The sequence below is a fragment of the Cucurbita pepo genome, chromosome 5, assembly GCF_057944985.1.
Source record: "Cucurbita pepo subsp. pepo isolate OVF chromosome 5, ASM5794498v1, whole genome shotgun sequence".
Classification (NCBI taxonomy): Eukaryota; Viridiplantae; Streptophyta; class Magnoliopsida; order Cucurbitales; family Cucurbitaceae; genus Cucurbita; species Cucurbita pepo.
In genome coordinates, this window is record NC_141802.1 from 13838002 (window position 1) to 13864666 (window position 26665).

General features: G+C 34.8%; 4 protein-coding genes across 6 annotated transcripts; 3 read left to right on the forward strand and 1 right to left on the reverse strand.

Annotated features, from left to right (window-relative positions):
- Positions 1–424: 424 nt before the first annotated feature.
- LOC111794399 (phototropin-1) lies at positions 425–10250 on the forward strand. 2 transcript variants are annotated; one of them, XM_023676381.2, is made up of 21 exons: positions 429–1217; positions 1717–1899; positions 3478–3569; positions 3949–4264; positions 4914–5127; positions 5270–5340; positions 5424–5530; positions 5602–5651; positions 6062–6166; positions 6298–6357; positions 6436–6525; positions 7403–7479; positions 7749–7833; positions 7949–8029; positions 8136–8239; positions 8632–8788; positions 8886–9008; positions 9214–9265; positions 9364–9476; positions 9736–9876; positions 9971–10250. In XM_023676381.2, the coding sequence occupies exons 1-21, from the start codon at positions 505–507 to the stop codon at positions 10076–10078; spliced, it is 3042 nt and encodes a 1013-aa protein (XP_023532149.2). In that variant the 5' UTR covers positions 429–504; the 3' UTR covers positions 10079–10250. The 2 variants fall into 2 exon arrangements, 1 of the variants encoding a protein (XP_023532149.2); XR_015421201.1 differs by lacking the exon at positions 9364–9476 and having other exon boundaries at positions 425–1217.
- Positions 10251–10888: 638 nt separating this feature from the next.
- On the forward strand, positions 10889–12145 carry LOC111794461 (uncharacterized). Its single transcript, XM_023676492.2, has one exon. It carries the CDS (start codon positions 10982–10984, stop codon positions 11987–11989), a length of 1008 nt encoding a protein of 335 aa, XP_023532260.2. The 5' UTR covers positions 10889–10981; the 3' UTR covers positions 11990–12145.
- Positions 12146–17674: 5529 nt separating this feature from the next.
- Positions 17675–19419, forward strand: LOC111794489 (embryo-specific protein ATS3A). 2 transcript variants are annotated; one of them, XM_023676528.2, is made up of 2 exons: positions 17675–17930; positions 18884–19419. In XM_023676528.2, exons 1-2 carry the CDS (start codon positions 17748–17750, stop codon positions 19367–19369), a joined length of 669 nt encoding a protein of 222 aa, XP_023532296.2. In that variant the 5' UTR covers positions 17675–17747; the 3' UTR covers positions 19370–19419. The 2 variants fall into 2 exon arrangements, with proteins under 2 accessions (XP_023532296.2, XP_086980425.1); XM_087124299.1 differs by lacking the exon at positions 17675–17930 and adding an exon at positions 18364–18468.
- Positions 19420–21808: 2389 nt separating this feature from the next.
- LOC111794405 (putative respiratory burst oxidase homolog protein H) lies at positions 21809–26436 on the reverse strand. Its single transcript, XM_023676388.2, has 13 exons — positions 25887–26436; positions 25609–25789; positions 25366–25528; positions 24490–25290; positions 24314–24409; positions 24109–24224; positions 23932–24034; positions 23603–23691; positions 23364–23529; positions 23171–23284; positions 22953–23084; positions 22795–22873; positions 21809–22251 (listed from the first exon to the last, which is right to left on the reverse strand). Exons 1-13 carry the CDS (start codon positions 26233–26235, stop codon positions 22139–22141), a joined length of 2502 nt encoding a protein of 833 aa, XP_023532156.2. The 5' UTR covers positions 26236–26436; the 3' UTR covers positions 21809–22138.
- Positions 26437–26665: the final 229 nt, after the last annotated feature.

The window sequence follows — 26665 nt, forward strand, 5'->3', positions numbered from 1 at the left end:
GCCTCTCGCTTCAAGGACGAATGAAATGATTATCCGAAAATACTATGTGTGAGTCATTTTGGGAAAGCCCAAATCAAAGTCATGAGTGCTATTGCTCAGAGCGCTCAAAGTGGTGGAGAGTTTGCGACGAATGAAATGACCTCACTACCCTCCAAAGCCATCAGATCAATAAAACGTCGTCGTCTCGATTCATGAGTTGTTTACAATCACAATCACATTGACTCGAATGTAAAAACAATCCTATCGAGATTGGACCTAAGGAAATTTTGATTTTTTTTTTTTTTTAAATGTGTCTTTTGTAATTATCTTTACATTAAAAATTATATTTTAAAGAATTTATTTATTTATTTTATTTAAAAAGGGTTTTTATTTTGGCTGACTTAGTTTAATTAATTAGTGTTTTTAGTGAAGTGGATAAAGTTCAGAAGTGCTTGAAAGTAAGGAAATTTATGATTATATATATAATTGTATATTTTGATATTGAGATGTTCATGCAGAGAGCTAATGGAGCCGTTGGAAAAACCGGTGCCGAAGTCGTCGCCTCTCGCGCCATTTCCTCGGGACTCAAGAGGATCGCTCGAGGTTTTTAATCCCTCCGCCACTTATACGTCGCGATCCATCAATTCCATTTCACGCCCGAACTCGACGTGGTCCAATTGGGTGGAGCCACGTAGCAGTGCGGAGTCTGACTCCACTAGACTCGCCGCCGTTCCGACGAGTAAGACCGGCGAGGATATCACGTCATGGATGGCGTTCAAGGATTCGAATGCTTCACCACAATCCAACTCGCCACAAGCTCAGAAGACTATCTCGGCGATTCTCAGCGACAAATCGCCGCCGAAATCAGCGGGCGAAGTAGACTCTGCCGCCTTACGTGCTGCCGAGTGGGGATTGGTACTGAAAACCGATACGGAAACTGGAAAACCGCAGGGCGTTGGAGTTCGAACTTCCGGCGGCGATGAACCGATTAACAAACTGGAGAATTCGAGAAGAACTTCGAATAACTCGGGGCGGAGTTCGGGCGACATGTCGGACGATGTGGGAAGAGAAAGAGGGTTTCCGAGAGTCTCTGAGGATTTGAAAGACGCTCTCTCGACATTTCAGCAAACATTTGTGGTTTCTGATGCTACGAAACCTGATTATCCGATTATGTACGCCAGTGCTGGATTCTTCAAGATGACTGGCTATACATCCAAGGAAGTTATCGGAAGAAATTGGTGAGTTTCTTCAAGCCATTTCCCCCAATTTTTTCTGTTTCAATTCTAATATCAACTTTAAATGTTACAAAAATTCTACACGACATTATTTCAGAAACGATTTATATGGTTGAATTCATCCTTTTACGGAATTCTTAATAAGCTTCAATTTCAAATCGCAGAAGCAGCCAGCGAATTTCTATACGTTTATATTTGAATTCATCATTTATTAACAGTTTCGAGCTCTGAACTATCTTCAATTTCAAGTAGCAAACGGAAACATACTGATTGAGAAAGAAATTGACAGTTTGAGGAAGAGAAGTACTAAATTATTGAAGAGCTGTTCAAAATTCTGGCTAGAACTTGAACTTGGAGAATGAGATTTCATAAGAACAGCATATTTTCTTAGATAGTTCATATTACGTTTCTTATTGAAGAATCTGTCGGTGATAGAAACTCTTAAAAAACAAATCCCAGTTCGTTCTTGACCGTGGGGATTAAATTGGAGTGGCTTTTGCAGTCGATTTTTGCAGGGTGCAGATACAGACCCAGAAGATGTGGCCAAGATTCGAGAGGCTTTACAAGCTGGGACAAGTTACTGTGGGAGGTTGTTGAATTACAAGAAAGATGGGACCCCGTTTTGGAATTTGCTTACTATTTCACCTATCAAAGATGATGATGGCAAGGTTCTCAAATTTATTGGGTCAGTTCTTTATTTCTCTGTTTCTTTAGTGCTTTCAATTGGTCCCCTTGAAATTCTGCAGTTTTTTCTTCGTCTTTTCCTTTCAATTCACTGCATTTTCTTCCTGTCTAGTCTTTGATTTAGAGCTTTTCCTTGATGTCACGAATGAGTTTGTTCTGTGCTGATAATACTGGTCCAACTGCTAGTAAATTTAGATGCCTTTGAAGCCATAAACTCCAATTACAGTATTATTTTGTTAATTAAGAAGAAAAGCAAATTTAGATGTCTTTAAAGTCTCATGAGAATAGTCGAGGTGCATACAAGTGTGCTTGAATAGTGATGGATGTCGTAAAAGAAAGCTTTCGAACATGTCGTACTATGTAGGTTGTAATATGTAGTATTTCGTTAATTAATATGAACAACTAATTTAGATTTCTTTAAGTCTCGTTTGAATAGTTGAGGTGTATACAAGCTAGCTGTACTGACGAATATAGTAAAAGAAAGCTTTCGAAGTTATATAGGTCGTGTCGTGCCATGTAGGTTGTGATATATAGTATTTTGTTAATTAAGACGAACATCAAATTTAGACATCTTTAAAGTCTCGTGAGAATAGTCGAGGTGCATACAAGCTGACTTGAATACTGACGGATATAGTAAAAGAAAGCTTTCGAAGTCATATAGGTCGTGTCATACCATGTAGGTTGTAATATGTAGTATTTCGTTAATTAAGATGAACGACAAATTTAGATCTCTTTAAAGTCTCATTTGAATAGTTGAGGTGCATACAAGCTGACTTGAATACCGACGGATATAGTAAAAGAAAGCTTTGGAAGTCATATAGGTCGTGTCGTACCCATGTAGATTGTGATATGTAGTGTTTTGTTAATTAAGACGAACAGCAAGTTTAGATGTCTTTATAGTCTCATGAGAATAGTCGAGGTGCATACAAGATGGCTTGGATATCGTAAAAGAAAGCTTTCGAAGTGATATAGGTCGTGTCATACGCATGTAAGTTGTGATAGTAATGAAAACAGGAAGATGAAAATTGAGATGCTTTCGATGTCACATAGCTATCATTGGTAGGACGTGATGCAGATATGAAGTCACGGGAGTGTGTTTACGGAGAGGGAGAAATGAACTCAATTATGGGAAAATAATTCCAAAGCCTTGAATTAAGGAGGGGGCATTGTGGGTAAGATCTATGTCTGAGGAAGGGAAGATTATAGCATATGGGTATGCCAAATTCAAGCAGTTTTAATGAAAGAATATGATCTGTGCTACAACTTACAAAAACATATCACATGATGCCAACCATAAATTTCAACCAACTTTTCTTTTAATTGTCTTGCCCACTGGAGTGCTTGTCTTTGTCAGTTTCCCTACTGATTCAATGGCTGATTGTGATAGAATGTGGGTCTTTGTTTCTCTGATGAAATCTTCACCCTCTGATCTTTGATGGACTGTGATTTATGATGGAAGAAGAATGTTGGTTAAGTGATTTTATGGTCGTTTTTAGCTCGAACCTCTTGGTCGAGCGTACGCTCACTTTCATGTCTAATAAGTTCTTAATCTAATAATTTTGAAGTCTGGATGTGACAGAATGCAAGTAGAGGTGAGCAAACACACAGAGGGATTCAAAGATAAGATGGTTCGTCCTAATGGCTTGCCAGAATCGTTGATTCGTTATGATGGTATTATTGCTTCCCTTTCGTTCTTTGTCGCATTCATGATTTCTTTTGGGACCCCACGATTCAAAAGCCTGGAGCCATCTAATTTAATTTGATGTTAGGTAGCCCATTGAGCAAATATGTCTGGAAGAGATAAATAAATGAACTTTTTATTAGAAGAAGATGATTTTTACTGTTTGAATCTGAAACTTTTAAAACTTTTGTTTCTATCCCAATTAAGAGAGAAATTTAACCCACCATGGAAGCTTCCAACATCTGTTGATATTTTCCATGAACATGTAATATCCATTTGTCAGAAATATATTTGGCTGTTAAAAAAAAATTAAGTGTAAAATATGAATTTGGGTAATTTTGAGATACAATTTGGGTAATTTCATTGCAGCCCGTCAAAAGGATATGGCTACCAGTTCGGTAGCGGAGCTTGTGCAGGCGGTGAAAATGCCTGGGTCTGTGTCTGTAAGTGAATCTAGGCCACGGGCTCTAAGTGAATCTACGAACCGCCGGTCAGTAAGAAAATCCGGCGGCGGTGGCGGCGGAGGCGACGGCGGAGATGAGGCATATAGACTTGAAGCGGCTATGGTTAGGCGGAAGTCAGAGAGTGCAGCAGCTTCAACTGGACGACGTAGAAGGTCGATGGAGCGTATCAATGAGCTGCCGGAGACCAAACCCAAAAAGTATAGCCGTCGTTCATTTATGGGGTACGATTTCTTTTTCTTTATTTTTTTTAGGTAAATTATAATATATATATATTATTATAATCACCCATTATAATTTTTGTAAAGAACGAAGAATATTCAAATGATATCATACTCAAACCCGATATCATACTCAGACTCGGGTAGTGTGCCATCTAGGATGTTGGCCTCAATAAAGGGATGGTGTGCCATCTAAGATGTTGGCCCCAATGAAGGAAGATAAACTTAGATTCTTACCAAATATTCTTAACGAAATTTGTTATTTTTTTAATTAGATAAATTTAAATGAACTTAGTTATATAAAATAGTTAGTAGAATTAATTGAAATATTGGATTATTTAAATTAATTAAATACAATAAAATAATTCTCATATGTACGGATTCTGGTGAAAAGTGGAGTACAATTAATATATGAAGACAAATATAAAATAAATGAAAATTAGAAATATTTAATTTATATAAAAAAAAGTAAAAGCTAACTAATTTTATTTTTCTAACAGTTAAAATAAGAATCACAAATAAATAATGATAGGGGTGATTTAATATGTTATTTAAATTCTACATAATTTTCAGTTTTTTTTTTTTTTTTTTTTTTTTCTTTTCTTATGGACTAAATTCAAAGTTTCTCATATAATGTCTTCTTATTATTAAGGATTGTGAGGAAAAGTCACTCGAATACTGAAAGCTTCAACATTGAAAATTGTTCGGACGATGATAATGAGAGCGACGATGATGAGAGACCAGACAGCGTAGACGACAAAGTAAGACAAAAGGAAATGAGGAAGGGTATTGATTTAGCGACCACCCTCGAACGTATAGAGAAAAACTTCGTCATCACCGATCCAAGACTGCCCGACAATCCCATTGTAAGATTCTTACTTCTATTAAGCCCAAGTCCAACCATACCTATCTGCCAGCGGTGGGGTTGGGCTGTTACACTTACCGTCTTGATTTTAAGTAACACATATGTAATGAAAGTAGGAGTTTAATGTTCATTATTCATTTCAGATATTTGCTTCTGATAGCTTCCTGGAGCTGACTGAGTACAGTAGAGAAGAAATCTTGGGAAGAAATTGCAGGCATGTTCAAGCTTCTTCCTCTTCACAAAACCCTGCTTCCAAATTTTAGCTTACACTATCTGTTGCTATTCTGGATGTTGTAGGTTCCTGCAAGGTCCTGAAACCGATCGAGCAACTGTCAAGAAAATAAGAGATGCAATTGACAACCAAGCTGAAGTTACAGTGCAGCTTATTAACTACACCAAAACTGGTATGCTTGAATTCCTGTGATGTTTTTTTAAGTTATTTAGAACTTCTTTTTCTTATTTAATCTCAATTCAGGTAAGAAGTTTTGGAATCTGTTTCATCTACAACCTATGCGTGACCAGAAGGTACTCGTTTCTGAAGACATCAACTCGTTTAACTTTCGAGATCTCGTATTATATGGATGAGTGTGAGATTCCACATCGGTTGAGGAGGAGAACGAAGCATCCTTTATAAGGGTGTGGAAACCTCTCCCTAGCAGATGCGTTTTAAAAACCTTGAGAGGAAGCTCGAAAGGGAAAACCCAAAGAGGACAATATCTGTTAGAGGTGAGCTTTGGCCGTTACAAAATGGTATCAGAGTCAGACACCGGGCGATGTGCCAGCGAGGAGGCTAAGCCCCGAAAGGGTGGACGTGTGCCAGCAAAAACGCTAGGTCCCGAAGGGGTGGATTGGGGGGTCCCACATCGATTGAAGAATAGAACTTGAACATGACTGTACTTTTGAGCTGAAAGAAAAATACTTTCTTGTGCAAACAGGGAGAAGTCCAGTATTTTATTGGAGTACAACTTGACGGGAGTCAGCACGTCGAACCGCTAAGCAATTGCATATCGGAAACTACTGCAAAAGAGGGCGAAAAATTGGTCAGATGTTACTTTTGCACAAGAAAAATGCTAAAGAATGACATGTATTTCATTTAACCAAGCGTGTTGTTGGAAGGGTTCTTCTGCATTTCACGGTCTTGTGACTTGTTTATTGATTGTCCACTTGCCAGGTAAAAGAAACTGCTGAAAATATTGATACGGCGGCTAGAGAACTTCCCGATGCCAATTTGGTACGTGAAATCCATGTATACATCTCTTGAAACAATTTGAAGTTTCAGTTTCTGACAAGAAATCTCTGCAACCTACAGAGACCAGAAGATTTATGGGCAAATCATTCTAAAGTGGTCCAACCAAAACCTCACAGAAAGGATAGTGCTTCTTGGAAAGCTTTCAAGAAGGTAATGTTTAGTTTATTTTCACCTCTTTGCCTGAATTTGAATTTTTACCATTGGATCGTAAATAGTTCGAGCCGTCTTGAAATTAGATGTTGAGAATTGTTAGGAGAGGAGTCCCACATCGGCTAATTAAGGAGTTGATCATGGGCTTATAAGTAAGGAATACTATCTCCCCTGGTATGAGGCCTTTTGGGGAAACCAAAAAGCAAAGTCATGAGAGCTGATGCTCAAAATGGACAATATCATATCATTGTGGAGAGTCGTAGTTTCTAACATGGTATCAGAGCCATGCTCTTAACTTAACCATGTCAATAGAATCCTTAAATGTCGAGCAAAGAAGTTTTGAGTCTAGAAGGTGTAGTCAAAAGTGACTCAAGTGTCGGACAAATTGTGTACTTTGTTTGAGGGTTCCATAGAAGAAGTCGAGCCTTGATTAAGGGGAGGCTGTTCGAGGGCTTCATAGGCCTCAGGGGAGGTACGATGGTGTACTTTGTTCGAGGGGAGGATTGTTGGGAGAGGAGTCCCACATTGGCTAATTAAGAAGTTGATGATGGGTTTATAAGTAAGGAATACTGTCTCCATTCATAGGATGCCTTTTGGGAAACCAAAAGCATAGCCATGAGAGCTTATACTTAAAGTGAATAATATCATACCATCGTGGAGAGTCGTGGTTTCTAAGACTAGATTCTCACAAATAATTGTAACTCGGATGTAGTGTTTGTGGAATTACGTCTTCCCGTTCCTAGATTTACACACATTTTTAGGCAATATATGTACATATGCTTGTGATTTCTCTATGGGGCTCGTTGCATAATCTCTTCTTGAATTTTCGCTATTGTCATTTTCGTCGACTAATGTTAGTTATCCTCTTATGGTACAGATTTTAGACAGTGGAGAACAGATAGGACTGAAACATTTCAAGCCGGTTAAACCTTTGGGATCAGGTGATACTGGCAGGTATGTGTTGTTTCTATCACATTTTTAACATTCTTATTGGTTTAGTATATATTTGTAAGATCCCACATTGGTTGGAGAGGGGAACGAAACATTTCTTATAAGGGTGTGAAAACCTCCCTAGTAGACGAGTTTTAAAACCATGAGGTTGACGGCGATACGTAACGGACTCAAACGGACAATATCTACTAGCAGTGGGCTTAAGCTGTTACAATATTTATCAATAAGCGACCACAAGTCACTATTTCATTTGTTTATGTTGTCGGCTGCAGTGTGCATTTAGTAGAACTGTGTGGGACTGATCAGTATTTTGCCATGAAGGCAATGGACAAGGGTGTTATGCTTAACCGCAACAAGGTTTTGAAAAATCTCTCTTTTAATGCTTCATTTGATAAGCAAAGTATTTATAACTTCGGCTATGAATTTCTTCTACTTTGTCTTAGAAAAAACTCTGTTCTGTTTTGCTGTACAGGTGCATAGAGCTTGCGCCGAGAGGGAAATACTCGACAAGTTGGATCATCCTTTTCTTCCTGCGTTATATGCTTCATTTCAGGTTAGAAAGTTACCGACATTTTCGACATTGTCGACAGCGGACAGAACACAACTTCTTTCAGCTGTTAAAACGACAGACTGTTGACTTATTCTTCTTTGTTTTTCAGACAAAAACACATGTTTGTCTTATAACTGATTACTGCCCTGGTGGAGAACTCTTTCTGCTTTTGGAGAGACAACCTACAAAGGTTTTGAAGGAAGATGCTGTAAGGTAAACTAAACCAAAGCTTGACCGTAATAATCCAAGCTCAAGCCCACTGCTAGCGGATATTGTCATCTTTGAACTTTCCTTTTTGGGCTTCCCTTCAAGATTTTTAAAACCTGTATGCTAGGAAGAGGTTTCCACACTCTTATAAAAAATGCTTCGTTCTCCTCCCAAACCGATGTGGGATCTCACAATCCAACCTTTTTCGGTGCCCGGCGTCCTCGCTGGCACTTGTTCCTCTTTCCAATTGATGTGGGATCTAATCTTCGCTTATAAATACTACTTCCTTCTCTGTGTTTCTTTGCATTGTCTCAAGCCACACTTTGAACACAAAGATAAAAACGAAATGGTTATGAAACGGAGCCTTAGTAACGTGCGGTGAATGTGGATGGATGTAGGTTTTATGCTGCTGAAGTTCTCATTGCATTAGAGTATCTTCATTGTCAAGGGATAATTTACAGAGATCTGAAGCCTGAGAACGTTCTACTCCGGGGAGACGGACACGTGACGTTGACGGATTTTGACTTGTCATGTTTGACTGCTTCCAAACCTCAGGTTTCCCAAATACTTGTGATATAATTTAGGAACCATTTTTCATCATCAGTCATTTTGGCTATAGAACTTCTCTTGATGTGAATTCTGCCATCTGCAGCTTTTGTTTCCAACGATGAATGAGAAGAAAAAACAATCAAGATCTCAACAGGCCCCGATCTTTATGGCTGAACCTATGCGAGCATCGAACTCATTCGTCGGCACTGAAGAGTACATAGCACCGGTTTGTACTACTTGCAAATACTTTTCCATATCTAAAATAAGAAGATCAAACTACGACTCGAAATAACAAATATTTGAACTTTAAAATTTGTTCATTTTCACTATGTTAGATCGTATGATTTGAACACGAGAATCTTTGTTCCTTTATACGTTGTGTGATCAGTAAAGTTCAACATCATTGTTATCGTCGAGGTCTAATTTTGTAGGAAATCATCACTGGGGCTGGCCATACTAGTGCAGTGGACTGGTGGGCTTTGGGTAATTTTCATGATGCTCTTATCTGATTGAAAATGTTTTGAGGATTATATTTTGATTTTGATTGCTTATATATGTTCTTGGATTGTTTAAAAATTTAGGTGTCCTCCTATATGAGATGCTCTATGGATACACACCCTTTAGGGGGAAGACGAGGCAAAAGACTTTTGCCAACGTTCTTCATAAGGATCTTAAATTTCCCAAAAGTATATCGGTAAGGACTTTTGATCCGAGCAAAATATTAGTAGATTTATAACAAGTTTCAAAGTCTTGATGCTCGATATTAGGAAACCACGAAACTCTATAATGATATGATATTGTGTACTTTGAATATAAGCTCTCGTGACGTTACTTTTGGTTTCTCTGAAAGGTCTCATACCAATGCAGATAGTATTCCTTACTTACAAACGCATGATCTTTCTGATAGCATATACAAATCTATAATGTGAAAACTTTCAAACGTTGTGTTTCAGGCAAGTCTCAATGCAAAGCAATTAATCTTCAGGTTATTGCAAAGAGATCCCAAAACTCGATTGGGTTCTCAACAAGGGGCTAATGAAATCAAACGACATCCGTTCTTCCGAGGCATCAATTGGGCGCTCGTTCGTTGCATGGTAAACTACTACAAACTTAATCTCAAGAGAGCTTTATTTTCCACTCATGCTCATGAGAAGCTTCCATTTCCTAACATGTCGGGTTATATTTCAGAAACCTCCCGAGCTCGAAGCGCCTCTCTTCCCGACCACCGATGCCGAAAAAGAAGCTAATAAGGCATCAGATTTTGATGGAAAAGATGTTGAACTCAGTGTTTTCTGATAAGTTCCCTTTCTTTGTTTGATCGCTTTAGAATGTCAAATTCTTTTAGGCTTCATAGCTTTAAATATTGAAAGCTTCTTTAGTGTTTATTTAATCTCTACCCAATGTAATAAGAATATTGTAAGGTGGTGGTGATTGGCTAAATAATCTCTTAGCTATGCTTTCTTTGTAATATTTAATATATATATATATATATATTTTGTCGTCTTTTAAAAATATATATAGTCAAGAAAATTTAAAAAATATTTAAAAATTTTTATTTTTATTTTGAGAATTTATCTAAAAAATGAAGTGTTTTCGAGAAAATAGGTGTAATTTTTTTTTGTCACGATTGTATAAAACACTAGAGAATTTAATGAAACTTAAGGATAATATTGTAATTTTTAAAAGAATGTCTGTATTTTTTAAATAAAGAATAAAATTAAGTGTATTTTTTTAGAATTTAAAACTATACCAAGGGAGTGCATACGAAGTTGAGAAATATATTTAAATTAAAATGTTTAATAAATATTTGATATATTTATTAAATGAGAAAAATATAATTATTATATTTGATATAATAAATATTAAAATAATTAATATATATTTATATCTTAAATAAAAATACATTTAACATTCAAAATAGTTAAATTTATATTAGAATCTTTTATGATATTTAAATATAACTTAAAAGATTTTTCAATTTTCTGCCCAATTCTTTCAAATTTAATTTTTTTTTTTAAAAAAAATTAATTGATATATAAATTAAAAATTTCCAATATTTTACCTATTTTATATAAGTATTTATTTATTTATTTCCCTTTAAAACCCTAAAATTCGGCGGTGTGTTTTTTGGTTTCCCAACTTGACAAGGGGACCGATAAATTCTTCCTTAAACCCTAAAATCGTTAGTGTGAGAGGGCGATGAAGACGATCACCGGAAATGTGGTTTCTTCGAAGCCAATCTCCCTTTCCAAAGCGGCGTCCACTCTCTCCTCCTTTCTCTCCGTCGATAATGGTGCTTCGAAAGCGCTCTGTGCCTACCTGAGACGCGCCTCCACCTCCTTCAACGAGTTAAAGCAGCTTCATAAGGACCTCAAGTCTTCGCGGTCCGATCGGAATCCCCGACATCACGGATTCGAGGTTTCAAGTGGTTTAGAGGCTGCTGTAGATAGTTCACATCGGATTGAAAACGGTGAGAGGATCAAATCTTCTGTATCTGAGAGCAAAAGCGGGAAGAAGCGGCGGGAGAGTAGGGATCGGGATGAGAACGAGCAGGATGGGAAAACAGCAATGGCAAGCGGTGGGAATGGTGATTTTGAGGATGTAGTGGGTGAAGATGGAAAGAGAAGGAGCGACGAATTGAGGACTGAAATTGAAGAAAAACCTAGCCGAAGAGTCGAGGTTGATGTGAAATCAAGCGATAGAGATGAGAGCGTTGTAGGAATTGAGAAGAAGAAAAAAAAGCACAAGAAAAAGAGCAAGGATGGAGAAGATGAACGTGATGCTGAAGTCGGGCAAAGTTACGGTAAATCGCAAACTAGTGCTAATAATGGCGAGACTGAAGCTACTGAAGATTTCATTGAGAACAATGTAGGAAGGGGAAAAGATAGAAAGAAGCATAAGGACAAGAATAATTTGGGGGATGAAAAGAGGACAAAGAAGGACAATGATGATGAAACAGGTCTTGTGGAGCTGTCGACTAAGGATAAGAAGAAGAAGAAGAAGAAGAAGAAGAACAGAGAAGAAGATGATGACGATCTTCAAAATAACAGTGGTGGGGCTATAGAGAAAGAGAAAATGCCAGTTTCGGATACCCAAGAACTGAAAAGGAAAGAAAGTAAGAAGAGGACAAATGGAGACTTGGAAGAAGGGGTAGATGATGGTTCAGAGGAGCAGCAGGGTACAAAGAGAAGGAAAAGAAAGTCATGAGACAAGCAAGGATGAACTTGTAACTCATTATTTGTTAGGAGTTGATGAAGTCTCTGTATTGGAAGATTCCATGTGCTCACAGCTTATTGGAAAAAGTCTGTTTACTAATTGCTACCAATGGTAATAGTTTTGATGCTTCATATCATCGTTCTATTTTGATTGATTACTTATACCAATTTTATCTATCAATTTAGGAAGCTTATGAAAATTTGAGTTCACCCTCTGGCATTCGGTTGATTTTGTCATTGCTTTTCTCAGCTATTTGATTAATGAAAGCTTTCCATGTTCTTGATTGTTTTTCCATGTCTGTTGTGGGTACTAATGTTTTTGTTTCAATGAGGAGCCCATTGATCTCCGATGTTTATGGCAAGAAGCAAGCAACAACTGCGTGGAAGGCAGCTGCTATATGCAAAGAAAACGTTGAAGGTACATGATTTGATGCATATTTATAGTATTGCATCAGGTAACTCTCAGCTGTTATGAAAATTGTTTTGAGTTAATGATAAAAGCTAATGTATTCCTATTCGATCAAGAGATGGATCAGCCTGCATTGCCCAAATGGTTTTGTGCTTGTATCTCATTATGAAACCTGTTGTTCTTTGAGTCATCGGTCGCCGACCAACAAGTATACCGTGGAGTGTTTGCCCCTCCTTTGAGAAGGGTATTGCATGCCTTAAAGAAACCTTTATCTAGTGGTGCCCATCTGTAGCAAAGCTAACTAGACCTTTTACGGCCCAAGCCTTACCGCTAGTAGATATGTCTCTTTTGGGTTTCCCTTTCAGGCTTCTCTTCACGGTTTTAAAACGCGTTTATTAGGGAGTTTTGGGTCTCAAAATGATTCAAAAACTGATAAACGGCGGTCCTTTTGTCAATAGGAATAGAACTGGAAGTTCATGTAGTCTAATTGGTTGTGTTCATAATCCATACTGGATGTGTTCATAATCCATACAGGATAGGACTCCTACCTTCCCAAGATTTAGGGGATTTGGGGTTGAAGTATGCAAGTTCTTTGCCTACTGTATCACCCTCGAGACTGATTGCGAACTTGAACGTTCGAATCCTGGGCCTTGATCGAAGAAACAGAAGAATCGCTCATAAATTTCAAACTTTCTCGAATGACTTCTCATTATTAGCAATCGGCTGTGGTTTGCGAGGCCGAAGAACAAATCGTCATTAGTGATGTGTTGCATCTTTTTTGGCTCTAATTACAGCTTCTATGAGTCTGTATAAGCCAACACTTCCTAATATAGTGTATTGATTACAAATATGTTAAAACATTTAACATTGATTGGATTATTTAACACTTCAATATTTATCTTTTTTTTTTTATAAAAAGAAATTACAATCCTCTTATGAATGTTTTCATTGAAATTGTTTATTTTTAATAATTTATATTTGATAAAGATATTTCTATAAAAAGAAAACACTTTTAATCATTTAAAATTATTCTAGAATCATTACAAACATACCGTAAATTATAATTGTTTCCAAATGTGTTTGTTTTCAACAGTAATTTAATTGAATATAAGTTAGAAATAAGCTTGTTTACAAAATCGAAAAATAAGGTTAATAATTGAATATTTTAGAGATTTAAAAAGCTGTCCAATAAATTATACCTTTCAAGGTCGTGGCTTGTTGGCTTTGCGGGGGCGAACTTAGTGTTACTCCTGCAAGTCACAGGTTCGATCTGTAAAGGTGTCAAGAATCAACAAATTCCACAAATTATAATGACTGATTTATGTTGAGGTATTATAAAATACCTTTTTGGAGATTGGTCAGATTTCAAACAAATAACTCGATTATTAATTTGTTTATAATCACCTGTAAAAAAAAAAAAAAAAAAAAAAAAAAAAAAGAGAGAGAACTTAATAAATACTAATATTTATTTTTTAGGAAATAAAAAAATACTTATAATTAATAATAAGTAATTAATAGAACCGCGTGTAATTAAAATTAATTAGAAGAGAGTTAAGATATAATAACAATTTTGCTGAAAAAATTTATATTTAGTCGAAAATAAATTATAAAATATATATATATGTTTAAGTAGCTTAAAAGTAAGCGATAAGTCACCAAAACTGATCGTGGCATGTTGGCTTGGTGATGGAAATGAGGTGGGCCTTGTTTATCATCAACGTCACAGGTTCGATCCGTTTGGTAAAGAGAAAAGGAAGAAAAACAATTCAAGATGTATTATGCCAAGGTATTCTAAAATACCTTTTTATTTATTAATATTTAAAATAAAGGGTAATTTTTTTTTTTTTATATAAAACAATATATTTAATAAACTGAATTATAAATTTAGTCTATATAATTAAAAAACAAATTAAGAGTTCAAAATTTATGTCTATGGTGATCTAATTACCTAAGAAGGTTCAATTTTATTTTCAAGTAAATTTTAATTGATTGAAATAATTTTGAAAAGGTTATTATTTTTTTTTTATTTATAAATTTTAATAATTTTAGAGAACTAAGGATGTTTTTGTAATAAAAAATATTAATGAATAATTACACGGTTAGAGAAAATTAGATTTTTTATTTTTGTTTTTTGAAAAAAAAAATCCTATAAAAATATATTTAAAATTAATACAAACACAATTGCAGTGCTATCAAAACTAATTTCGAATTTTCTTTAAAAAGAATTAAAAATATAATAACAATGTTATAAGCGAATAATTGGAATATTTGGAACACCGTTTTCTCTTTCGGAGCTTTACTTTAAGGCTTTAAGACATTAGGGAGAAGTTTCTATACCCTGCTTTGTTCTCCTTTTCAACCGGCGTGAGTTCTCACATTAGAGCTTTAGGTCTCAAAATGATTCAAAAATTGAGAAACTTCACTCCTGTTGTCATTGAATAGAACTGGAAGTTGTTCACTTAGTGTATTGGATGTCCATACTTCCTCCACAAGGCTAAGTAATAAGATTAGAGGAGGTTGTACTGAAATGGTGCTGGGTCACAATCGTAATCTTGTGGCAGCGGGACAACGATTGTGGGACACTTGTTCTAACCGAACAAGTTCGTGAGAAATTCGAATTTCATAGACAACGTTGGCATATGATCGGATCTTGGGTCATGTTTACAACAAATGCTTTAGAAAACGTGAGCGAGGAAATACACTTGAAAACATTTTTAAAAAAAGAAACATCATGACTTAAATAGCATTTAACTCAAGGTACAAATAATTGACGGCTAATCGCATCCATCTATAGTACATTTTATGGCATTTTAACTTTGACGGGTGTAGACATGATTTTGGTGAATAGTCAGTAATACACTCCCATATTGACATAACATGAAATAGTAAAAATCTAGGCCTATCTAAGATGAAAGTACGAAAAAGGGGTTTGCAATGGACATGCGACCATGAACAAGCATGATCGAGACATCCAACATGCTTTAACTCAAGATTTTATTGGATTTGGGGTTGAAGTATGCAAGTTATTTGCCCACTGTATCACCTCCGACACTGATTTCGAACTTAACGTTCGAATCCCGAGCCTTGATCGAAGAAACATTGAACAGATTTAAATAAAGCTGTCCAACAGTTAGAACCTTCTACGGTTGTGGCTTGTTGGCTTTGTGGGGCGAACTAAGTGCTTCTTTCCCCGCAAGGTCACGGGTTCGATTCATGAAGGTGCAAAGAACCATTGGAAACCCACAAAACAGATATTGCTGATTTATGTCAGGTATTCCAAAATACCTTTTTTTTTTTCTTTTTGGAGATTGTCAAATTTCAAGAAAATATTTTAATAAATAATAAATATACAACACAACGCAAAAATAATGACGTATGTATATATATATATATATATATATTTATTTATTTATTTATTTATTGAATTAATTAAAAAAAACACAATTGCAGTGCAATTAAAACTAATTTGGCATTTTTTATAAAAAAAATTTAACAAATTATCTGAAAATAACTTTTCCAAATAGTGTTTACCAACATAAAATTTTAATTTAGTCGAATATAAATTATAAAAAATTATTATTTATAAATTAGAAAAAATTATTATTTATAAATTAGAAAATAGTTAAGTATTTAAAAGTAAGTTGAAAGTTACCAACGCTCTTCGTGGCTTGTTGGCTTGGTGATGGAATTGAGAGGAGTCTCGGTTGGTCGCCATGTCACAGGTTCGATCCGTCGTGTGGTACTGAGAAGGAAATAAATAAATAAATAAATATAGGATGATGATTTATGCCCAGGTATTCCAAAATACCATTTTTTGGATATTTTTAAAAATCAAATAATTTTCATTTTCTTTACAAAAATGACATTAATATTTTTATTATTAAAAAATAATGTTACTAATTAAATATTTTAAAATTTAAATAAAAAGCTTTCAGATTACGATAACCTTTCGTGGTCGTGGCTTGTTGGCTTTGTGAGGGTGTACTGTTATATAACGCTCTATTGCAGTCCCCCAAGAAGTCCCAGGTTCGATCCCTAAAGGTGCCAGACAAACCACCAAAACCCTAATATTATTGTCTTATTTATGGTTGAGGTATTCTAAAATACCTTTTTGGAAATTAAACAAAATTTTCAATATAATAAATATAGATTGTAATTATATGACACAACTCAATGATAATGGTATTTTTAAAGGGTTTATTTTAATATGAGCATAACTTAATATATTTTAGTTTATATATTTAAATAAAATCAAAATAATTGTTCTAATCATCAATTTTATGGGTACTTAATCTTTACTTTTGTATAAATCGGATTATTTTTATTATTATTTATTAATTGATTTTTTTAACAACAAAATTCTCTAATTAATAAAATCACTATGCAATTAAAATTATTTATAAAAAAATAACGAAAATAATTTTCGAAAAAGTTCTTACAAACTTGAATTTTAAATTTTGTCCAATTAAAAAAAATTGCTTATAAACTAAAAAAAAAAAAGATTATATTATTTAAAAATAAGTTAAAGAACACCAAAACTCTTCGTACTTCGTTGGCTTGGTGAAGGAAATGAGTGGATGCTCAGTTTTTCAACAGGTCACGAGTTCGATCTCTTTGGTATTGGAAAGGTGGAAACAAAGCAATGTATGATGCTTTATATGCCCAAGGTATTCTAAAATACCTTTTTTTATTTTTTTTCTTTTTTTAATGATTAGATTTTAATTTAATCCTTTATGAGAGTTTCATATTTATAATTTATAAATATAATCAATTTAAAATAGAATATAAAAAATATGTTTTGCTGTATAAATATCTAATTTAAAAATTAAATACTTTATTCATAATAATTATAATAGCTCAAATTCACCGCTAGTACATATTGTTGTCAGTCTTACGATATTAAGAGGGTCTAGCCCACTTTGATCAGTGTCTTGCACCATCCACTAACAATTGGCTTGAACCATTACAATAATTAATTTAAAATTAAATATTATATTAGAAATTTGAAATAATTTTTGAAAATGTAATTTTTTTATACTTTTTAAAAAATAAATAATTAGGGTTTTTTTTAATAAATAAGAAAATGTTTAATTAGACAGTGAAGGAAAATGGAATTAATTTTATTTGGTACTTTTGAAAAGAAGAAAATTGTAAAATTATAATATTGTTGAATATAAAATAATGACATTAAATATATTTAGGAGAGGAAGAGTGGGAGGTGAAAAAGGTAATTAAAAAGATGCTTTCCTCTAATGAAGAGAAATTAGGGTTTGAAAAAAAGGGAAATGGCCAAAATCCAAGCAACTCTTTCTCTGCTTCAGAATCTAATCCCCACTTTTTGATGTTCCCAAGAAAAGAATGCCGCCGCCGCCGTCGTTCTCTTTCCTTATATATTTTCTTCTTCTCTAATCCTCCTTCTCCCAGTCCAAACATGGCGTTTTCCGGCGGAACAGCGCCGCCGTTCTGCGCCCTTCTCCTCCTCTCTCTACTCGCTGCCGGGAACTGCCTCGCTTCAGCCCATCAGGTCTTTTCTTCTGCTCATTTATGCTAATTTTAATTTCCATATTTATATATATCACCTTTTATTATTGTTAAATATCTTATATCGTTGACATATTTAGATTTCTGCAGATACTATGATATGAAATTTACTAAAAAAAAAAAATATCTTATGGTTAGAATATCTTTTTTGATATTCGAATCACTACACAAGCAAGATCGTTCATGTCTGATTTTTTTTGTTGCAAATGGATCTGCGGGTTCACTAATCATTGATGATTCTAGAACTGCTAAACCCACATTACATGCAATAGTACCTAGAATTACTACCGGAAAAATATATAAAAGATCATTGGGCCACGAGGGTTCTCTATAATAATTATGACCCATACCCTTAGCCAATTTAGCTCTTAATACAGGATCATTCAAATCTGATTTTTTTGTTAGTAGGATAGGTGAATTATTATGGATCCATCCCCCGAAAGAATCGGACATGGAATGATTCTCCTTAATCAAATATCTCAATGCAAGAACATTGGTGTGAGATTCGAGTCACTCCACAAGTAAGATTGATCCTGTCGAACTTAATGATTTTACATGCAACCTATTAAGTAGAAATTTATTGGCTAAAAGAAAGCACAAATACTAATTTTAGTACATTTTCTAAGTCTTTCACGCAAGATAACATACATATCTTTATATAGTCTAAACTTACCTGGAGCATTCAAAGAGTTAGTAACTATATTTTATTACCATAATTAGTCACTATGTATGGTCATAATTAACCATCATCTATGGGCATGAATTAAAACATATTTTAATAATTTTGACAACATTTTCTTTACATCTAAGTTGAAGTATATGGTATGATTGATGTTTATTGGTTGGATATTTGTCTTTCGCTTACTATAGGCGCGTATATATTATATATATTATTCTCATATTATTTGTAATTTATTTTTCTCAACTAAAATGCAGAAAACTTGCATGTACTCTGTCACCATTGAAACAACGTGCACAAAGGGCGCCGACACGTCGAACCACGTCAGCCTGAGATTTGGCGACACGAATTCAAACGACATTGTCGTTCGACACCTGAATTCGAAGCACGTGAGGAGGGTGGATTCTTTAGAACCACAAGTTCTGGATGACATGCCAAGAAAGCCGTTTCAAGCATGCATGGTGGATCACTTCCAAGTCACTGCAAAATGTGTCACCTCGCCGATTTGTTACCTTTACCTGAAAGTCGCCGGCGCCGACGACTGGCGGCCGGGATTCGTCCATGTTCGGCTGTCGGAGAGCCCACATCTTAGCTCAAATAATTTCTACTTCCGACGTGTATTGCCTCGACACGTTTGGCATGGATTGGACACGTGTCGTGGTGACGTCACCCCTTTTGGCATCAAACGCAGTAGAAAAGTCTTTGCCGCTAGTAAACATTTTTTAAGGCATAAATTCAATTAAATTCCCCAAATGTAATTAAATGTCATGTTAATATTATTATTATTATTATTATTATAAATTGATAATAATTAATGATATATAAGCTGTTGTATATAAATTAATTTTAACCAAATTACCTAATTTAGATTTTTTTAATATAAAATTTATTTATTTTAATTTAATTAAAAAAATAGTTGTGAAAAAGAGGAAAGACATCAAAATTACGGAATGATGACGTGGACCAAAAGGACCCCCTTCATTTTGATTAGTAGACTATACGTCGTCGTTTTCTTCTTAATTTAATTTAATTAATTTTAATCCTCATTTAGAAATTTGATGCGAAAATTGAATTGGAATTTTTAAGATCCAATAATTATTAATGAAGCTTCAATTTAAATTAATTTTGCAAAAATAAACTTTTTTGTTTTTTTTTTCTGGAGAAATTCAAGCTCTAGCTATTAAATGCGAATAAAGTCTTGTATTATTAATTTATTTTCTAAAAATTAAATAAACAAATAAAGAACATGGCATAATAAAAGTCATTATTTTTCCTAACCTAATTGGAAAATAATAATAAATAATGTCTTCCCCATCTTTATCTTTGTCTCCAATTTTAATCTTCATCCTTACAAAATTTTCTATTTATTTTTGCAGGATCAGGGCAGAGATTTTCCAAAAAAAAAAAAAAAAAGAAAAAAAAAAAAAAAGAAAAAAAAAATCCATCTTTTATTATATATGTATATGAAGTGAGACAAGGCATATTAGGGATTTGGGCAGGGTTGGGGTAGAGCCGTGAATAGGGAAAATAATCTCCCCTCACTGATCCCGACCCCGTTTAGTTAACAGCGAGAAATCTCTTCCCACTCTGTCCCACATTTTTTCGTTTAAACAGGGATTCTTCCTCTCTTCGGGACAAGTCTCCTTTTTAAATTTCACCCCACACTATATGGTTAAATGTAAATAGACGTCACTAAAGTATATGATTGAATGTTAAATGTCACCTCATTTGTAGAACTCGAGGGGAGCGGGGGAGGAAAATGAAAAAGGAAAAGGAAAAGGAAAAGGAAAAGGAAAAGGAAAAGGAACACTTTTGAGAAAGGTGATGTGATGAAACTCAAAAAACATAACTTTGGATGTTTTTTTCTACGTGCTTTTGGTTGATATAAGTTATAGTGGAGACTCATTTTTTGCCTTTTTTTTATTTTTATTATTAAAGATAGATTCAAAAGCAAATGCATTAATCAATACTTATTACTCATCCATTAAAAACCCTTCTTTTGAATCTATCTAAAAGTAATTTCAATGATTTTAGAATAATTATAAATCATTTTAATATTGGCTTTCACAATGGTAAAAATTATTTCAAATTATTTTTCAAAAATAATTCATATTTATTTTCAAATGTGATTAGAATTATCAATTAAATGAAAAATATTATTTATTTTCAATTATTTTAGTACTCAATGATAAAAAGTTAAAAAAAAAAATTAACTAAATACAGGTATATATTATCATAAACATTTAAATTATAAATATTTAATATTTATATTTATGGATGAATATCACTTTCTAAATTGGTAAAAAAATGAATTTTGTACCTAATCTTTGGTAATGATTGGTTTGTTGAGTTTCGTAAATTAAATTAATATTGAAATTTATGATTTGATTAGGTTTAAAAAGTTGAAAAATATTTTTTCAATAAAAAAAAAAAATACTTGGTATGTAAATTTAGATAGGCTAATATTGGAAGACGATTATGTTGACTTATGGTGTGTGCATGAAACACGAGAATGTTGAAAGTTCAATCACCTTATGATGGAGAATGACTCATATTTTACGTCAACGTCAAAGATCCCATCAACTAAAACAAATTCATTATTTTTCTATAAAGGTGTTTAATCACGTTATGATAAGGAACGAACATCAATAACCCATCAACTAAAATAAATTCATTTCTTTCTATAAAGACACCTCGTGTTTCTAGTCAAACTTTAAGTATATTTTAATATTGTTTAAGACATTTGTGAATAATGGGACATAGTTACATGCAAGATTTAATTACAAATTTATTCCAAAAATTTAAAATAAATTTTTGAATTTCAAATTTAATGTAAATACAATAAAATTGATTTTCAATCAATTTAATATTTATTAAATTTTACCCAAAGTGGAAAAGTTTAAAACTAATTAGATTTCAGTATTTTTTTAAAAAAATACTTTATTGCATGTGAAAAATTATATTTGCACATGTTTATTATAATTTTATTTAATTCTAAAATTATTTTTTTAATTACTTATTCTCAAAGAATTCAAACCAACTTCACTTAATATTTTATTTAATAAGTATTATTTCACTTAATATTTTATTTAATAAGTATTATTTGGGTGTAAAATAATTTACACCCAAATAATTGAATATAATCTAAAAAAATTAATTCATAACATTTTACACCCAAATAATTGAATATAATCTAAAAAATATCTTAACCGCATCGAATTCATAACACACCACATAATTATGATAAATTCATAAAGTGGAATAGGTAAATAAACAATAAAACAGACAACAATTATTACAAAACAGAGAAAGCAGCCAAAGTTGATGGGATATTGTACGAATTACTAAGGTGGATAGTGGAATCTAAAGCATACCTCTTCCCTTTTATTCTTGTTCATACGGGAACCCAAGCAGCTTATACTTAGTGGTGTGATCCACTTTCCATCTGGTTGGCAATGGCACACACCATCGAAAGATGACAATTAACTTTAAAGCATTTGGTGGGGAGGCTTCTAAAAGTTCTCCTTGTGGAAACGGAACCTTGTTGACGTTGAGCCATCGCTGAAATTTTGGCAGTGACCTCGTAATTCCTTCACCGGAGAGTATTCTCCACAGTAAAATACACCTGCAACCACCAACAATTCACATGGTTTTACTCTGCTTTCAAATGGGATTTCGTTTCTCGATGCTTTTGTAATTAAGGGGTTGATCACGGGGTTATAAGTAAGGAATACTATATCCATTGGTATGAAACTTTTTGAAAAAACCAAAAGTGAAGCCATGAGAGCTTATGCTCAAAGTGGACAATATCTCCCCTAACGTTGTTACCAGGGTCGTGCTTTTAATTTAGCCTTGTCAATAGAATCCTCAAATGTCGAATAAAGAAGTTGTGAGCCTTGAAAGTGTAGTCAAAAGTGACTCAAAGTGTTGAATAAAGAGTGTACTATGTTCAAGGACTCCAGAAAAGGAGTCGAGCCTCCCCGAGCCTCGCGTAAAAGGAGGCTCTACGGTGTACTTTGTTCGAGGGGAGGATTGTTGAGGATTGTTGGGCGAGGAGTAAGTAAGAAATACTATCTCTATTGGTATGAGGCCTTTTAGTGAAACCAAAAGCAAAACCACCAGAACATGTGCTCAAAGTCGACAATATCATATTAGCTTCACTTCTCACCTATTTCAGAACCTTTGTGTATAGATGCCAACCTTGCGAAAACTTTCTCCCAATCGGGTCTCCCAAAGTTGGTCCTTGTCTGTATTAAAAAACATACAACCCCATATGAGTTTCGTTTGTAAATTTTTGTTTTTGGTAAATTGTGTGTTCGTGATTACCCGGCTTCCAGAGAGAACGTCCACTTGTTCTCCTCTAGATTGCTGAATCTTTTGCAGCATGGTTATGAACACGGACCGCACATCTCCTTCCTTGTACACACAGCTTAAGTGGATATGCATTTCTATTATGTTCTGCAATGATTCAAATGAGATAAGATGATTAAATGCAGGTAGATTGGGTGTAGATTTTCTTGTTTGAACTCCAAACACCGACGTACGTCTTGATTATACTCTGCAACATCATCCAAGACACCTTTGAACCAATCAAACGATGCCTGTTCCTTTGTCACCCAATAGAAATATGCTTTCTGTGGGAGCTTTTGAGCCCCGGCCTGCATTTGCTTTGACTAGTTAGTTCCCATAGTAACAGTTCTAATAATATGTATTAACAGTTTGGTTCGCTTCACTTACAGAGTGGGGATCATTTGTTTTGATGTGGTTTAATAAATCTTTCAAAATACTGATCATCGGAGTAGCCCCAATACCAAGGCCTATGAGCAACAGAACGTCATAGTGTTCATAGCTCTGTGCTGGGGCTCCATATGGTCCTTTGATGAGGATCTGAGGGTATTTGTCACTGCAAATACAAAACCATTCATGGATTGAGATGCCTTGCAAAGTAACTCTGAACAAGGCGAATTCTTACTCACCTTGAATTCGAAGGAAAGTAATCAGAATGCGACTGCGTTTCCTGTCTAATAAGTCCCCCCCTTTTACTTGTACTTTCAGGCACACATATCTGTAAAAATGAATGGAAAAAGAGTATAAACTGACCCACATTCCGTTTATAAGTAAAGAATACATCTCCATTGGTATAAGGTCTTTTGGGGAAACTAAGAGCAAAGCCACGAGAGCTTATGCTCAACGTGGACAATATCATATTATTGTGGAGGGTCGTGATTCCTAACAGCGAAGAACTTTATACCAAACACAGATAAATAAAGGGCATAAGAGTTTGACAGTAGAAATAAATTGTTACGTTTTCAAATCTCCTTCTGAGCTCTCCTGTCCAGTCTCCTAGTGCCCGTATATGAACACTTAAATAGTCATCTCCTGGAGCAGAAGTGATAGAGAATGGATGCCTGTATCAAGTGAAGAACATCCCAAATCAAGTTATCATACTTCCAAACATCCTAAAACAATCATGAGATATTACCATTCAAATTTGGATATATCCGGACACTTAACGAACAGATACATTCCACTTTTATACTTGAATCCTTCAGGTTTTTCCAAGTAAAGAGCTAGAACATTCCCATTATAAACTACTCCCTGAAAGACCCAACAAAAACAGAAGAATTTGTTTAGTTTGCTCGGCAATGCCTCCTAGAACACATAAATGGCCTGCAGATATGCTGTACCTTTTTCACATTGACTTTATGGTTTAATTGGTTGAATTTTATAAGAAATCTCTCACACACATACAGAAGTATTGGGACTGCTAGATACATCCATGTCTGCAAATGGAGATTGAGATCATTGTATGAATGTGTGTATTAACGTTAGATTAATCGAAATACGACGACAATAGACGTACCGTTTTCTTGTACCACTCCCGAGTTAGGAATATGAAATGGCCATGAAGGATGAGTAGGATATAGCACAGAAGAAGCAAATGATGTGCATACCAGAAAGCATTGAAGCCTGCCAAATGTTGAAGCAGTGGCGGCAACTTGTGTTTATGTCTCCTGAATAAAGGAGTTGCCAATGTGAAGCAAAAGAACATTATAACGATCATGAGGATTCCAGTAACACCAGGAACACTTGCAACCAAATCACCGTAAGTTGGCTTCTTGAAGTTGAAATTTGGCCCAAGAGTTGCCATGAATTTGTTCTTTGGGCATGAAATCAACCTTGGAAAATCACATGCCAAATGCATAATGGTATGCAACAAAGTGGCCACTCCAATGACTGCAGCAACAGCCATGTGGAAGTGAATATGATCATCAAAAGGGAATATGGAGTTTAGAGCGGTGGATCTAAGAGCGGTCAATGTGCCTCTACAGACAAGAAACAGAATGAGAGCCATATTGAATTTGAGAGTCTCAGCTGCTCCTTTTGCAATACTAACACAATAACCCATCACTTCAAATGATCCCTCCTCCATGAACTCTATGAACTTCCAAACAAACAGACCAATATTTATTGCTACCCACAGTGTCAAAACCCAGACTCTTTTCCAATTCCCTATGATAAACTCTTTTGTTTCCCTCGCAAATCTGCTGTTTGGAGTTTTGCATCTTCCTAGAATTGGGGCTAATGCCAGAAGTCTAGATTCTTGGCTCTGCAACTCTGCAGAGTTCCACATTTCCTTCACTAGAGCTTCCATATGCTCAATCTATTCAAAGCCACATCAATTCTTTTAGATGAACTTATAAGTGAACAGAAAATTTTCATATTCTTTTTGAAGTACCTCAATAAATCCATTGCCGTCTGGATCAAGCTCTTCCATGATCAGAGATGAGAGTTTTCCAGATTGTTTCTTGATACTTCTCAATTTGTTTGCAGAAGCACTCCACTCCAATACCGTCTTCACTTCTTCCCTTGAGATTTTCCCGTCGCCATTTTTGTCACACCTGGAAAAACACACAGGTTCTTCAGAATCGTCGATTCGAGTTCAGAAGAATAAAGTTATAACATATAAGAAAGTTTTTACAAGTCGAAGAATATCCGAAGCCGTGAATGTAGGTCGTCTTTTATCAAATCTTCCCAAAACGCTCTCAACTCTTGCAGTGTAATCCCTTTTTCTGCTTTTATCTGTCTTTTCCTCGCCAATACATCATACAGTTCCGCAGCAAAATCTGTTGATTCCTTTCCCGCTGACTCCTTTTTCGTCCCTAAATCAGAAATAAAACGCGAAATTCCACGATATTAATATCCAAATCAAGAACAAAGAAATGGAGATTAATCACAAATAGACGGTAAGAATTTCACAAATGCAGGCTCCAAATTTGTCGCGGGAAAGTTTTCCATCATGCGCTTGATGATGAAAACGCTTCTCAATCGTCTTCCACGCTTCCTCTTCTTTTCCAGCAACTGGAACTTCCAGAAACCTCAAAATGTTAAATCCCTTCCGTCGTCCTCCACTTCCAACGACCGGCTGAGAAGGCTCGACGACGGTCTTCTTCACCTCGTCACTGCAATTGCTCTGCTTCGAGTCCGCCTGCTTCACATCTCTTAGTTCGTCTCTTTTCTCATCAGTCACCATGTGATCGATTTCGACGCTCTCCAGCACGCATTCTGCTGGATTTTCTTTCACCCTGTTTTCATCAGAGAACTCCATCGACTTCTCTTCAGAACAACCAAGAAAAACAACAAAGAAACGAGTTGCAGAGTTGAAATTTGGAGTTCTAGTTTCCGGCTATGGCGACTTGAAAGATGAACAGAGTGTTCGTAAGAACGAGGAAGATCATAGCCCGCCTGAAAGCAGCGGTCGACTGAGGACGATGAAGAACACAACTATCCGGTGCGAGTTTTTTAGAACTTGAATGTCTTAATAAATAGTTTAAAAATATTCGGTATTGCATTTTTCAAAATAAGAATAATAATAATAAAAACAATAATCTAAATTTTAACCAAAGTGATTTATTATGATACTTTATTTTCTTCATACATTGCCATAATAACGTTGTATAATACAAAGTTATAATGGTGTATAAATTTGTCTTACAAATATAATAATTAAAATTATAAATTATAAATTAAAAAAAAAA

What these genes read in the sequence shown, in the direction of transcription:
- LOC111794405 (XM_023676388.2), bottom strand. Translation starts at nt 26,235, where the DNA reads ATGGAGTTCTCTGATGAAAACAGGGTGAAAGAAAATCCAGCAGAATGC. An exon ending in ACGGCAATGGATTTATTGAG is followed by an intron (nt 25,291 to 25,365) that starts GTACTTCAAAAA and finishes GGCTTTGAATAG; the next exon opens with ATTGAGCATATGGAAGCTCT. An exon ending in TTGCAGAGTATAATCAAGAC is followed by an intron (nt 23,085 to 23,170) that starts GTACGTCGGTGT and finishes GAATCATTGCAG; the next exon opens with AACATAATAGAAATGCATAT.
- LOC111794399 (XM_023676381.2), top strand. Translation starts at nt 505, where the DNA reads ATGGAGCCGTTGGAAAAACCGGTGCCGAAGTCGTCGCCTCTCGCGCCA. An exon ending in CTGAAGAGTACATAGCACCG is followed by an intron (nt 9,009 to 9,213) that starts GTTTGTACTACT and finishes CTAATTTTGTAG; the next exon opens with GAAATCATCACTGGGGCTGG. An exon ending in GGGCGCTCGTTCGTTGCATG is followed by an intron (nt 9,877 to 9,970) that starts GTAAACTACTAC and finishes GTTATATTTCAG; the next exon opens with AAACCTCCCGAGCTCGAAGC.
- LOC111794489 (XM_023676528.2), top strand. Translation starts at nt 17,748, where the DNA reads ATGTTCCCAAGAAAAGAATGCCGCCGCCGCCGTCGTTCTCTTTCCTTA. An exon ending in GCCTCGCTTCAGCCCATCAG is followed by an intron (nt 17,931 to 18,883) that starts GTCTTTTCTTCT and finishes ACTAAAATGCAG; the next exon opens with AAAACTTGCATGTACTCTGT.
- LOC111794461 (XM_023676492.2), top strand. Translation starts at nt 10,982, where the DNA reads ATGAAGACGATCACCGGAAATGTGGTTTCTTCGAAGCCAATCTCCCTT.